General features: G+C 48.7%; 2 protein-coding genes across 3 annotated transcripts; one reads left to right on the forward strand and one right to left on the reverse strand.

The window, feature by feature from the left end:
• Window positions 1–1,633: 1,633 nt before the first annotated feature.
• On the reverse strand, window positions 1,634–7,201 carry DUSP18 (dual specificity phosphatase 18). The gene is given in 2 exon segments (NM_001034259.1): window positions 1,634–4,387; window positions 6,873–7,201. A coding segment is annotated over 1 exon segment (567 nt). The 5' UTR covers window positions 4,318–4,387; window positions 6,873–7,201; the 3' UTR covers window positions 1,634–3,750.
• A 137-nt stretch (window positions 7,202–7,338) lies between these two features.
• Window positions 7,339–11,995, forward strand: C17H5orf52 (chromosome 17 C5orf52 homolog). Of its 2 annotated transcripts, NM_001145133.1 has the most exon segments (3): window positions 7,351–7,701; window positions 9,990–10,098; window positions 11,672–11,995. In NM_001145133.1, coding segments are annotated over 3 exon segments (585 nt in total). In that variant the 5' UTR covers window positions 7,351–7,423; the 3' UTR covers window positions 11,870–11,995.
• Window positions 11,996–12,687: the final 692 nt, after the last annotated feature.

A 12,687-nucleotide genomic window follows, 5' to 3' on the forward strand; every position in this document is an offset into this window, starting at 1 on the left:
AAATAGAGAAGACAAACAATCAGTTTGGAGAATGAAAATGTGATGTCACTCTGCAGACACTAAGGATATTAAGGGAATACTATGAACAACCCCACGTGCATAAACTGGATCCATTAGATGAAATGAATCTATTCCTTGAAAATCATGAACTACCAAAACACACCAAAGATGAAACAGACAGTTTGATTAATCCTTTAACTATTAGTGGAATTGAATTCACTGTTAATCCTTTTGAAAAAAAAAATCTACAGGCCCAAACAGTTTCACTGCAGAAGCCTACCAAACGTTTAAAGAAACACCCATCCATATATCTCTTCCAGAAAACAGAAGAGAAGACTTCCCAACTCTTCCTTAATCTAATACACGGCAACTACAAAAACGCCTATAGCTAACATCATAGTGAACGGTAAAATAATGGACACTTCTCTAAGAGTAAGAATACTGTAGGACTCACTCTAAAGTTACAATCATCAAGATAATGTGGTATTGGTAAAGAGAGAGAGACACATATATCACACTGAATGAGGAGCATAAAAAACAGACCCTGTAAAGGCAGCTCAGTGGAGGAGAAAGGACAGCCTCCAACAAACAGCTGAAACCATCAAACACCCATATGAAAAAATACGAACCTCAAACTAAACCTCACACCTTATACAAAAGGATCACGGAAATAAGGAGAAAATTTTAACTCTCCAACACTAGAGAGAATCTTTGTGATAGGAGGTTAGGCAGAGTTCTTAGATGTGGCACCAAAACAATAATCCATAAAAGGAAAATCTGGAAAGTAGCACTTCATCCACATATAACACTTCTGCTCTGCAGGAGACACTTTAAAGAGCAGCTAGAAAAGACATGCTAGATTAGGGGGAAAATACTTACAGATCCATATCTGATAAAGGGCTTGTATCCAGAAGACTCTTGAGAGTCCCTTGGACTGGAAGATCAAACCAGTCAATCCTAAAGGAAATCAACCCTGAATATTTGTTGGAAGGGCTGATGCTGAAGCTGAAGCTTCAATACTTTGGCCACCTGATGTGAAGAGATGACTCTCTTGGAAAAGACCCTGATGCTGGCAAAGATTGAGGGCAGGCAGAGAAGGGTGTGACAGAGGATGAGATGGCTGGATGGTACCACCAACTCAATGGACATGAACTTGAGCAAACTTCAGGAGAAGCCTGCTGTGCTGCAGTCCATGGGGTTGCAAACAGTCAGACTCGACTTAATGACTGAACAACAACAATCCAGAATATTCAAAGAATTCCCAACCTTCAATGGTGAGACAACAACTCAATTTAAAAATGGGTAAAATCGTTGAATAGACACTTCACCAAAGAGGGAACATGGAAGGCAATTAAACACACAAGAACAGGCTTAATATCATCAGCCACATGGGAAGTGCAAATCAGAATCACAGGAGTTAACACCACACACCTGTAAGAACGGCTAAAATAAAAAACACTGGCCGTTCCAAAGACCGGAGAGGAACCGATCTCATAGTGGAAGGCAAAAAAGTAGATACTCTGGAAATCTGGTGGTTTTTTAAAGTTAAACCTTTACTATATGACTGAGCAATCTCACTCCTAGGTACATACCTTAGATAATTTTCTGTTCATATAGAAACCTAAACACAAGTATCTGTAGCAGTTTTATTCAAAATTGCCAAAAACTGGAAACAAGCCAAATATCCTTCAGTAGGTGAAAGTAAGACACCTGGCACACCCGTGCAAAGGAAAAGCACACGGCCACGAAAGGCAACACGTGTGAGCCTCAGACACACTCAAAGAAGCGTCTCCAGAGGCTACACCCGCTATGACCTATGTATGTGAGCTTCTGGAAAAGGCAAATCTGTACGGATGGAGAACAGAGACGGGTTTGCCAGAGGCTGGGGTGGGGCAAAGGGCCAGCATAAGGGAATTCTGAGGGGACGGAACTGCTCTGCATCCTGATTGTGGAGGTAGTGACACAAACGTGTTAAAACACATAGAACCTTACACAGGACACAGTTACTTTTATGGTATGTTGATTTAACCATTTTAGAACCTGAAACAAAATAGACCCAAATAAACTTCTCTTAAAAAAAAAAAATGCTTTCAACGAAATTTTCCACCTGGGTTTCTTTCAGATGGGTTTCTTCCGCTTTGTGGGGGCCTCGCCACACCAGCTCTGGTGTTTGTGGGTCTGTTTATCCTTCGAGAAAATGAGACAGGTCTCCCCCGACCCTAAAATGACACCTGTGGGCAGGCTCTTTGTGAAAGCAGGGGAGGGGTGGGCGTGGAGAGAAGGCGTGTTTGGCCTCCACCGGGCTCTGGACCCAGATGGAGCAGTTGTCCTTCGGTTTGAAAACCTCTGGGTTAGAATAGCTGGTCTTGACCCAGATCCTTGCACACCTTGGACCCACCCTGGATTTCAGGACCTTCAGGTGAGGTTTGCTTATTCATCCCTTTGGCACACGCCCCCGTGGACCCCAGCAGCCAGCTAGGCCAGGGCTGGCTCTCGTGGCCGGTGATCTAAACAAGGCCCTTTGGGAGAAGCCGGATGTGTGCTCCTTGTTCTAGGACTCCCAGGTGACATGGGGGCTAAACACAGTGGGAAACCTGAAAAGGCTCTGAGATCTAGGCCTCCTGCAAGGCAGGGGTGCGCGAAGACTGAAACCGTTTTTTCCCCATGCAGGACAACTTTTGGAAAGAGCACTTTCTGAGCAATAAGGGGCTGTACACAGATGCAGGGAGCTGCTGTTGTGAGGATGACTCTCAGACCCGGGCCAGTGGGGCCAGGGCATCATTCGTGCGGAGAGCGGCTGGTCACACAAGCACCTACCACGCGCTGGGGCACTGCGCTAAGGAAGCACTGATCCTCACGACGACCCTAAGAGGAAAGGGCTGTCATCACTGGGATGAGGAAACTCAGGCTCCATGAGGCCACAGGTCACATGAGCAGGAGGTGACAAGGCTGCGTTTCGGTTCACAGCTCCAGCCTTCTGGGCTGAGGCCTGATGTCAGGCCTGCTCTCCAACACGTGCCCCGAAACAGAGACCAATGCCACTTTTCATCAAAAGCTGGAGAAGAGCTTGCCGTGTAGAGCAGTGCTCAAATAAAAAAAAAATGTTAAAAAAAATTTAACACAACAGAATGCATCCTTTGAAAACTATCTTATGTGTAAGTCCAATCCATCCAGAAAACCAGACTTGGCCAATGGTGGCTAAAGGTGAAAGCAGGGTTGCCTTGGGGCTCCCAGAGTTTCTGGAACACTGCTTGAAGGCTACTCATCCAGTAGGTTGGCACCTAAACCGTGAGAAGCACAGGAGGTGCCATGATGCTTAAGGCTGGCTTTGGGTTCGAAAGAATGAGGTGGAATTGTGAAAGACTCATTCAGTTAGTTATCTTATTGTTAGTTAATTAGACTTATTCAGTTAGTTAGTTGGTCATGGGGAAGACTGCAGGATTCCAGACTTGCCACGTGCACTGGGCGCTGGTCCACTTGACCTGGGCACCACCTGGTTCACCCTCCCCTCTGGTCAGCAGCCATGACCTGTCACTCACTGGGGAGAAAACTTATCTTCACCATCTTACATGTAGTAAGCTGACTCTTTAAAGATGTGAATGATAAGATTAAGAGCTTACAGCACGCTTCCTTTTTCCTTGCCCTTATAAAAGGTGTCACCTGGTTTTCCTGTATTGATAAAAGGAGGGTGTCTGAGCACAGATCTTGGTGGAAGATCAGTGACCCTGGGGCACGTGCTGGCGGAATGGCTCAGAGTGGAATCATCTGACGGACCTCCTTCTCGTAGATGTCAGGGATCATGCCCACGGGGGAGCTGACCATGTGCACGGTATTCCTGCCAAATAGCTGGAACTCATAGTGGATGAGCTGCTCCCAAAAGCCGTTGTTGGGCCGGATGATGGGCCGGCAGGACTTGGTCCACGTGTGGGCGTCCAGCAGGGACATGGCGTGGTACTTCATGAGATAGGCGAGGCAGAGGGCAGCCGAGCGGCTGACGCCGGCGGCGCAGTGCAGCAGGGTGCGGCCCTGCTTCATCTCCGCGCTGTGGATGTGGTCTGCGATGGGGTCGAAGAAGTCACAGAGCCGCGAGGTGGGCGTGTCGGCCACGGGCACCTGCACATAGTGAATGTCCTCGTACAAGGCGTTCACCACCTCCACTGAGACATTGATGACCGTGCTGATGCGGTTGCTGGAGAGCATGAGCCTGTTGTTGGCGGCCACCCCGCTGCTGATATACAGGCTACTGGTGATCTGTGAGAGGCCACTGACCGAGGGCTGCCGGAACTGAACTGGGAAGGCACACGGGGATGCTGTCATCAGGCCAGTGGGTCAGCGGCCCGTGAGACATAAAGGCGCCCTCTTCCTGCTAGGCTGTGTCCATGGAAAACTGCAGGGAGGGAGAGGAGACAGATGAGGAGCCCCAGTTCAGGGCCCCCTGCTTCATGTAACTCAGTGGGGCCCCTCAGTGTGGCTGTCAAGGTCACTTGTGGCCTGGCTCCCTGCCCATCTCTCCACCCCGCTTTTAACCTTTCTCATGTCCTGAAGGGCCTCGGCTGGGCTGAGTCCTATTCTGTTCTAGGGCCCTTCCTGCTCTCAGTCCAGAACCCCCTTTCCTTACAAGCCTGGCAAGTCCTAGTCTGTCCCATTCAGCAGAGAACTGTTGAGCATTGGGATCTTGGCCAAGAGCCACTTCCGGAGGGAAACTTTCTGGGACTATACCCCTCCCCTACACGTGATCAAATACCAGCTCCAGGCAGGTCCCAGGTGCCCTCCTTCCTAACATTTCCTGAAGATGTGCTTTTGCCATGCCCTGTGTGTGAGTTCTCATGGTTTATCACCGTTTCTGCCTTTGTTCCTACTATATCGCCAGTGCCAAGCTGCATGTTCCCACAAGCAGGTGCTTAAAAATATTTGCTGAATGAAGAAATGACTCCAACAACCAAGACTCTGCCTCCCGAGAGATTTTCTGGAAAAGATGGGATCTCTGGCCATGTTTCTCTAGAATTCGGGAGAGGAGCTGGCTGGAGGTGAGGGTGGTTCTTAGGCTGCTAGAGAGGAAGGTCAAAGGCTGCCTAGACAAATCCTACCTGCCAGTACCCCCAGAGTCCAGTGCAGTAGGCTCACCCCAGGTAGGTAGGGCGGATGGGACTGGTTTGTTCTGAAAGTCTTTCGTGAAGTGAAAGTGAAAGTCACTCAGTCTTTGAGACCCCAAGGACGGTAGCCCATCAGGCTCCTCTATCTATGTTTTTCAGGCAAGATTATTGGAGTGGGTAGCCATTCCCTTCTCCAGGGGATCTTCCCTACCCAGGGATCAAACTGGATCTCCTGCATTGAAAGCAGATTCTTTACAGTCTGAGCTACCAGGGGCAGAGGAAAAGCCCGACCCTCAACCAACTGGAAGCCCAAATGCTAAGGGATGTTCTGGAGCCTCATCACCTGAAAACTCAGAGAGAAGTGGACAGAAGGCCCCCAAAACTAGTGCCCAGCGGGCAACAGGAATTAGGGGAGGCTGCCGTTCATTACAGGGACAAAATGTGTGGTGAGAAGACACTGCTCTGGAAGGTGAGGATAGTGATGAGAGGAAAGTCATTTTCATGCTAATCAAGAAACACTTATCAGGCACTGTGGTAGGTGCTGGGGATACTGAAATGTACAAGACAGCCATGGCCCCCTCTCTCACAGAACTCAAAGTCTCATGGGAAAGACAGACATTAAATAGGCAATTATGGGTGCAACAGAGTTGAGCAATAGGGATAATAGTGCCTACCCTAAAAAATCTTTTCCCTTCCAACTTTTAGATTAAAAAGAGAAGAAAATTGAAGATCATTTTTCACCTGTACAATGAATACCTAAAACTGCTCTAGGAGAAAGACCTTGGTGTGTGTTATGGATGATTAACTGCTAAAATTATTGTTAAGTTATCTGGATTTAGCAGAGAATTTGCATCTTGAGTGATCTGAGCTGAACCTGAAGACTATTAATAAGTTACATTTGGAAGTTTAATTTCAATGAAGTAAATGTTTGTTGTGCAAGAAACAAATACTGACTTACTAAACAAAGATGGTGTGGTATGCTTGTTTTTTTTTCACAAGGCTCCTGAGAACCCAACTGCAGCATCTCAATTCAACTGAATGAGAAACGTGTTTAGTATCAAAAGAGCCCAAGACACTGGTGTGAAAGTACATCTCAGAGGTTGGTTAATTACTGTGGCATACTTACTGGTCACTTTGTACAATGTAGGTCTGAAGTACAGTGGTGAAAACATTAAATGTGACATTTCAAAAAAAAAAAAGAATGGTGTGAGGATTAAATGAGGTAATCCATGTAAAGTGTTTAACACAGGGCCTGGCACATAATTAACTACTGTTGCTGTTGTTAGGGAAGTTAAAATCTAGGGCATTATGAGAATGAAAAGTAAACGGAGTTACTTCAGGCTGGGGCTACAGAGTTGCAAAGATCGCCTGAAGAAATGACCCAAAGATCTGAAGAACTTTTAACTTGAGGGGGAGAGAGCGGGAGAAAGAGCGACTCGGCGGCATCTCAGTGTCACAATTCTACAGCCTACAAAACAGCATAGCAAGCCGGTGTCTGGGGTTAATATCTCCATTTTATACACGGGGAAAGTGAGGCAGAGTGGGGAAAAGGACCTGTCTAGGGTCACAAAGCAAGGCTCAAAACAGCCGATCTTTCTAGAGAGAAAAGTGGGCAAACGCCATGCGGCTTTCGTTAATACTGGGTTATAAAACGTGGAACATAGTCCAAGGGTTGATGGGAGAAAGGCGCCACTTCAGGGGTGAGTCAGGTAGATTTCCCGGGGAGTTGGAGTTGGAATGGGCTTATTTGCCCGCTGTGTCAAGACCTCGGGGTCTTACCTCTCTCTCGCGGGCGGGAGGGCAAGTGCATTCAGGAAGCAACCTTGGGCGAGCGTCTCCGGGTCAGAGGAGATCGGTCACGACCCAGGAGCCACTGTCCCCACCGGCCAGGGGCTCCGGTTTCCATAGCAATGGTCCCTTGTTGCAGAAAGAGATGCGCCGTGCCGGGTCTCCGGAGAAACCCCGGCCTCGTTTTCCCCGTCCTGGAGCTGCCAGGCCCGGACTCACCAGCCACCGCCCTGCGATCACGCGGGAACCCGAGCAGTCCTAGTCGAAAAGTAGGGTCCGGGCTCTGCGTGCCGCAGCCCACTAGTTCTCGCCCAGCCCGTCTCCATGGCAACGCACCGGGCGGCGCCACGGCAGTCGCCAAGGGACAATCCGGCCGCATCCGCAGGCTTCCGGGCTACGCCCACACGGCCCGCCCCACCCCACCCCACCCCACCCCACCCCCTGGTCCCGCCTTCCTTGCGTGTCTCCCGGGCAACGTGCCGTGCTCCGCGCACCGCGTCTGCGCAGGCGCTCACTCCGTGTCTGCGCGCGCTCAGAAGAACATGGACCCCGAGGAGGCTCCCATTCCCGAGTTGCTCGCCAAAGCGGGAGACGAAAACTCAGCGGTTGGCCAGCAGCTCCGGCCCTCGGTCACATGGAACCTAGACTCGCCCGTTGCCGGTGCGGTCGCCCCTCAGGCGACCAGCAGTTCTGGCACCTACCCGGCGTCGGCCTTCTTCCGGCACAGTAGGCTCAGTAACCGCCGGGACACTCACGTAGGGAGCCAGCCGAAGATTTGCTTCCTGCGGCCGCGGACCGCGCAGCCGCTTGTTCTCTTCAGGTGCGGCCCGGGTACCCAGAGCGTTCGTCAGAGCCCGGACCCACGGGGAAGCCGAACTCTCTCAGACTTCTGTTCCCTCAGGCAGCCGCGGGGATCTTGGTCCTGGCTCTGCAGAACCTTGGGCGCCTCAGAGCCGGGGCTTTTCTTAGACCCCAGGAGAGTCTGAATGTCCCAGTCCAGGTCTTCACCCTCTCCGGAGCCCGAACGCCCTCAGCCCGGACTCTGAAGGAGGCTGAGATTCCCAACTCAACCCGTATATCCTCCGAACGCCCGGGCCCGGCCTGTAGTCTCCCAGGCTTGACGTCGTCTGTCCAGAAGGTTCCTAGCGCCCCCTGGGCCGAGTCGAACTTCCTTACCAGCCGGGTGAGGCCCAGGTTCTCTCAGGCCTGACGCTTTCCTCAGTCTGCTTTCCGCAGTGACCCAGGGAAAGCCGTTCGTTCCCTCAGCCGTGGCCATGTCCCCATAGACCTCAGCTTCCCCTCGCCTCCTCCATTTCACACTCCCTCAGAGTACCCGCCCCCGCACCCCGCACCCCGCACCCCTGCCCAGGCTCCCACAGAGGCCTTGCTCTGGCAGCCTTATGTTTCAAAATGATCTTTACTACTTGAAAGGGAGTATTTCCTGTCATGGCCTTTATCTCCCCGCCCCCCCGCCCCCCTTCCCAGGAAGTATTGGTAATTTGGTGCACCATTGAGTGGGTGAACTGTTTAGTGTATCTTTAGGTATTTTACGCTTTTTTTTTACCCCCAGCAGAATTCGGGGGACTTTTGATTGTGAGCATCTTGATCTCTAAAGGAGTCTTTTCTATCCCCTCATGTCTTTTCTGTCGGAAAAATTATAAATGGGAGATAAAGGGTGTTTCTTTCTACTTGTTTGTAGATGTAAAAGCATTCAGAAAAGCACAGTTTCAAACTGGCTGAACATGAATTAGGGGGAAATTTTTTTAATCCTTCGAAATGTTTTATCCTCTAAAATTTGTCCCTTTTTTTTTTTTTCTGTGAAAATAGTATGCACTTCTAGAAAAATCAGATGGACAAGCAAAATGAATAATCTGGAGACAATCACTGTTCCAAACGGGCTGAAAATGAATTAGGATAAAGAGTTTTTTAGTCCTTCGAAGTGTTTTATCCTTTAAAAATTGTACTATTGTCCTATCAGAATAATATACACTTATAGAAAAATCAGATGAGCATAATGAATGGCTAGAGACAATCACTGTTACCATTGTGGTGTATATTGTTTCAGATTTATTCATAAATGCATACTGCAACATGCTTTTGCATTTTTTTTTTTAGTGGTAGAGAGGGAATATGTCACAAAAAAAGTTTATTATTTTGTAAACTTGCCCCGCCCCCCCCCCCCATACACTGTGGATGTCTGTTTTATCCATAGCTGCTTAGTATTTTATTGTATGGCCTAATCACAATTTATTTAGTTGCTTCCTTATTGTATATTTAAATAGTTTCCAAATTTTAGAAAGAAAATATTATGAATAATTATTTTCAAGTAAGCAAAAAATATTTATATAGTTGCAAAACCACTTCATGGTGTCACCAAATTATCAAAAGTGAAAACTCAATGCCTGGTATTATCCATTTTTGACCAGTTCCTCATTTTAACCAAATTGTTACCTCTAGTTTAGCCTGGAGCACCTGGCTTCATTCTACCGTACCCCATCCCAACTTTTGTTTCTCACCCTCCAGAGTCTCCTCAAGTGTTTGTCCACTTCAGACTTTCTTTACCTTTCTAGACTTTTCCCAAACCCTTTTCCCTTAGAATTTCCCAATTAACCAACATAACCTGTGTCCAGGGATTTTATTCTCTTTTTTCCTGATTCCTTTGACCTTCCCCACCGGGATCTCCCTTAGACCTAGGCTGAACAGTGCCCCTCCCCAACCCTCGTCAAATTTATCCCTCTGACTTTGCTTCTTTCCTCTAAGACCTTTGCCTCCCATTTCATCCTGCATTTTCTTCAGTTGACTGCTCCTTTGGACACTTATAAGTCCCTCTTGACACTTCTTTTATGGATTACTCTGACCTTTCTACATCCTTCTCAGGATTTTATTTTCCTCTCAGCATCTTCCAAGAAACACCCCTTAGGCACACATACTCCACAGGAAGAAACCTAAGCCTACTCCCTTGCTCCTCTGACAGTTATGACAAGGCAGTGCCTCTCCCAAGAAACTTGAGGAAGGGTCAGCCACTACCCCGGGATCCCATCAGATCAGGTTGTGTTCTAGTCTTGACCCCAGCCATCAAGCCTGTACCACCTTCTCCTCCCTCTCCAGCTTAATGAATTCCAGTGAAGCAGCAGTGAAAAAATTTTTACCCAAGAGCCACTTATCTCGGGTGATAATACGTGACAACCTCAGTGCACAGCGAATCTATGAGATGGAGGTAAAGTCATCACAAGCCTTTCCATTAGAGGGTGTTAGTGGCTTGATCCATGTTCATTTCACTCTCCCGGAAACCTTGGAGGGAGCTCTCAGATCTTAGAAGTGGTAGGAGGCCATCAAGGTGCTCTAATACAAGCCTCTTTTACAGAGGAGACAATTGAGACTTCAGGTTACTGATTCACCCAAGTGTCATAGCTATTCCTTGTTTAAAGGAGCCAAGGAAGATTCCACATCTCTTGGTTCCTGTGGGATTTTTTTCCCTCAAAACACATTACCTATCTATTTAAGGAGCCCCTGAGTGTATTCCTACAATCTCCTGTAAAAACAAGTCTTGCTTCTAGAGTTTGAATTGGCATTGACACCATTTGGTCATTTTTTTTTTTACCTTCAGGGATTATCTCCCACTTTTCCACATGAGAACTGAGATTTTTCTACTTTTTGCTTATGGACAAGAAAGGTTTGACCTGCTTACCCAAAAACCCTCAGAAGAAGAGAGCAACCACAGTGTCATCATCCCACAGGCCCTGACTGATTAATTCATTAAATGCATCTTCAGGGCTCACTTGGGACAGGCAGTGTTTTGGGCATGAGGAAGAGACTAGTGAACTTGATGGACTCTGAGAATGTGCCCGTTTTTTCCACTAGAGCAGGGGGCCAGAGTTAAGCTGCTGTACCCTTCTTGACTTTTTTGAGTCCCTCTCCACGTTCCAGGACCAAATCTGGAGGGACCCATGAGATTCTGACATTGAAAACAGTGGGAAAGATTGAAGAGATGGTGGCAGATCTTAAATGTCACCGAGACCAAAAGAAGAGTAGAGGTGTGAGTGTCTCTCTGCTAAACTTCCAGTGGCATGGTGTAGTGGAATTAGAGCAGTGTTTCTCCCACACACAGTTCTCCCATTAGGGGAGGAGATGGCTCTGGCCAGCCATTGATTTCTCAGGGCCTCCAGGAGGGCAGCAAATATCTAGTGTGTTGGGAACCCTCTGAACAGTGCTCTGAGAACAGTGGATAATGGCTGGTATCCCTGCATGTGTGGCCATGGTTCTCAACTGGGATGGCTATGCCCTGTGGGGACTTTGGCAATATATTGTAATAGAAGAAATAAGTAGGGAATTCCCTGGTGGTTCAGTGGTTAGGTCTCTGTGCTTCACTGTTGAGGGCACAGGTTCAATTCATATCCAGGAGCTAGAATCCCACAAGCTGTGTGGTGTGGCCAAAAAGAAGTCCAGTTCAGTGTGACATAGGGGGTGTCACCGACAATATGTGGGGGGCACCAAGTGAGTAATAGGGACTGAGTGATAAGAGTTAAGGAAGGGGGTTACAAGATGCACCCTTTTCCCTCCCTCTTTCTGACCATTCTCCAAATAGAGATGTTAGGCTCTGAGGCTGCAGACTGTCAGAAGGTACCACAGGAGTGAGCTGGCTAGAGGCCCTCTACAAACAGGGAAATGGAGCTCCCTGTGAGCCAAGTTATTGATGGAATACTGAGTTCATCTGGCTCCTTTTCCACCTCGTAGCAGCAGCACAGATCCCTCTCTTACTGTGAAGTAATCTCACCTCTGCTTTTTGTAAGATAAGAGCTGCAGACAAGACCAAGAAAAAGATGAACCACTTGTATGACCACCTGAAAAAGAAATTCATGACAGACCAGCTCAGAAAGTTGGGGCGCTGGCGACGGGAATCCACGAACATCCGGCAGTACCTGGATAGCATCCGAGGGAACAAGGTCCCATTAAAACCTCAGCCTAACAGGAAAAATCAGCCACCCTAGTCAAGGCAGAGTGGTCCATCCTGGGGCCATGACGACGCTAGGCTGACTGGAGACAAGCTGGAAGTGAGCCAGTCTACACCATTGTAGAACAGCAATAAATGAGACCTGTGGACAGTGGAGCACAAAGCCGCTTGGCAATGCTGCTATTTCTTGCCCAGTCCCATCCCCCCTTTTCTGGTGAAGGCAATCCTGATAGTCCTGTAGCTGCCCAAGTGGAAAGGGCTGAATTGAGCCAGCTTCCAAGGTTAAGGCAGGAATTGAACTCTGGTACCCACGTGTTTGGTGCAATGCCAGGCCAGGTGTGCTGGGACAGTGGTACCTTGTATGGGAAGGGCTTGGTAATGCCACTGCCTGGCATTCCAGTGTTGAGTCAAGGTGGGGCATCAGGCAGACCTGGGTTAAGGGCTGTTTCTGCCGTCCATCAGCTGTGAGTCTGTAACCTCTCTGAGCCTCTGTTTCCTTATGTGAAAAAACGAGGCAGCAGTGAGGGAACCTGCCTCTGAGAACCGGCGTGAGGCTGCGGAGCACTCAGCCCAGGGCCCATCATTCCACGGGCTCTCACCACAGTGCCTTCAGTTAGCTTCCAGCCTTGCCAGCCCTGCCGCTCTGGCCTGCCCGCTGCCCCAGCTGCATCTGCAGGCTCCTCATCTAGAATGATCTTCAGGGCTCTGAGGAAGTTCTCTTCACCCTCCAAGGTTTATCCCAATGCCATTTCCCCACCAGCCCCTCACAAGCTTCTCTGATCTGCCTCCTGCCTGCCCCTCCACAACCCAGCCCAAGCCGCATGGGTTCCCCTCTCTCTGAACTTGGCTTACCAG

Source organism: Bos taurus, chromosome 17, assembly GCF_002263795.3.
Source record: "Bos taurus isolate L1 Dominette 01449 registration number 42190680 breed Hereford chromosome 17, ARS-UCD2.0, whole genome shotgun sequence".
Classification (NCBI taxonomy): domain Eukaryota; kingdom Metazoa; phylum Chordata; class Mammalia; order Artiodactyla; family Bovidae; genus Bos; species Bos taurus.